Source organism: Thermobia domestica, chromosome 7 (genome assembly GCF_964235325.1).
Source record: "Thermobia domestica chromosome 7, izTheDome1.hap1.1, whole genome shotgun sequence".
Lineage (NCBI taxonomy): Eukaryota > Metazoa > Arthropoda > Insecta > Zygentoma > Lepismatidae > Thermobia > Thermobia domestica.
The window spans coordinates 216933945-216935912 of NC_137460.1; the positions used below are offsets into that span (position 1 = coordinate 216933945).

Consider the following 1968-nt stretch of genomic DNA (forward strand, 5'->3'; position numbering starts at 1 on the left):
TGTAGGTCAAATTAAACAATGTGATTGCTAAATATATGTTTATTGTTGAGATAACTTTGATATTATGAGTATTTTGTAGTGCATTTTGATTAAATCGTGGTATCTTGCTACTTGCGAAGCAGGCCCTGGCCCTTTCGGGCTGTTGCACAAGAAGGCTTTTTTTTATATCTAATTATGCAATACCTGGACCTAAGTTTTAAAGGTAGCCCACATGAAATGCCCTACTGTATCTAATTTTGTAATTGAATCTTAAGTTTGCATTTTCTAATCAATATTTATTGTTTTGTATCTTTTCAGATGGTCGGAAAATACGTAAGGTCAACTGATAGACAGAAGTGAGATCCTACAAACATGTCAGAAGCAATTAAAGCTATCACATCAGGATCAATGGGTTGCTTGAAAGCATCCCAGACTTTTAATGTACCTGCTACAACTTTAAGACGGAGAGCTCAAGGTAAGAACAAGAATATTACAGGTATTATGAAAGGACTAGGACATTATCAGACAACTTTCAGTCGGGTAATGGAGCGTGAATTAGTCGCTCATTTGAAGCTCCTTGAGTCAAGGTTATTTGGCATGACAACTACAGAGGTAAGAAAGCTTGCCTTTCAACTAGCTGAAAGGAATGGTATAAGTCATCGATTCAACAGGGAGGACAGAATTGCTGGATGGGATTGGTTCAAAGGTTTTAGGAAGCGAAACCCTGATAAAGCGTTGAGGTGTCCAGAACCGACTTCCATCGCACGAGCTGAAGGTTTTAACAAAGAGGCTGTTAAATCATTTTTTGATGTGTACCTGAAAATTGTTGAGGACAATAACATAACTCCAGCGAGATTATGGAACATTGATGAATCTGGTCTGTCTACAGTACAGAAACCGCCGAAAGTTTTAACCACCAAGGGAAAAAAGCAAGTGGTATCTATAACAAGTGCAGAGCGTGGAAAAAATGTCACTGTGGTAGCCATCATGAGTCCACATGGTTTTGTTCCTCCGGTCACTATTTTCCCACGAAAGAACTGGAAGAATGAATTGATTGATGGTGCTCCTCCGGGGACTTTAGGACTCGCAGAAGAAAGCGGGTGGATGACAAGTGAGGGATTTCTCAAAGTCCTAAAACATGTTGCTTCGTTCGTGAAACCTAGCGTTGATGAAAAGGTGCTTCTAGTTGTTGACGGACATCCTAGTCATAAATCACTGGACGTTCTTACTTTCGCAAAAGAAAATGGAATTATAATGGTGTGTCTACCCCCTCATTGTACCCATCGTATGCAGCCGCTTGATGTGTGTTTCTTCGGTCCCTTGAAAACTTTCTACCATCAAGAAATCAACTACTGGCTTAAGTCTCATCCTGGAAGGTTTCTAACACACTATCAGTTGGCATCAATATTTTGTTCGGCATATGGAAAATCAGCTACTGCACAAAATGCTCAAAATGGTTTCCGCGACACTGGTTTGTGGCCTATTAATCCTGGAGTACTTCAAGGACATCTATTTATCCCTTCTGAAACTATGGAATCTGGTCCCGCTTCAAATGGAGAAGCTGAAATCGCTGTAGAATCTACGTCCAGGAACCACGAGGGAACCTCTTCTCAAGGATTACCTAATGCAGTTCAAGGAAGTGCAGGAAAAACCAACTTTGCTACCTCCTAAGTGCGTCGGTGTAGAACAAATCTCACCACTTCCAGTCGTTTCTCATGACACAACCAAAAGGAAGAGAAGAGGACAGACAAGTGCTCAGTTCTTACCGCAAGCCCATATGTAAATGAAAAAAAGAAGAAAGCCGACCAAAGGAAGTTAAATCTCCGGAAAACGTCTGCCAAGAAAGTGAAAAAGAATATAAATTTTGATACGGTAAATGAATCTGAAGTAATTATACCTAGTGATGATGATGATGATAATGATGATGACGATGACTATCCCTGCCTCTATTGTAATGAACTTTATTCATTGTCTCGTTCAGGAGAACAG

At 40.2% G+C, this 1968-nt stretch overlaps 1 protein-coding gene across 1 annotated transcript; it reads left to right on the forward strand.

Annotated features, from left to right (window-relative positions):
• Positions 1 to 351: 351 nt before the first annotated feature.
• Positions 352 to 1650, forward strand: LOC145689536 (uncharacterized). Its single transcript, XM_081763713.1, has one exon. The coding sequence runs from the start codon at positions 352 to 354 to the stop codon at positions 1648 to 1650; it is 1299 nt and encodes a 432-aa protein (XP_081619839.1).
• Positions 1651 to 1968: the final 318 nt, after the last annotated feature.

What these genes read in the sequence shown, in the direction of transcription:
- LOC145689536 (XM_081763713.1), top strand. Translation starts at nt 352, where the DNA reads ATGTCAGAAGCAATTAAAGCTATCACATCAGGATCAATGGGTTGCTTG.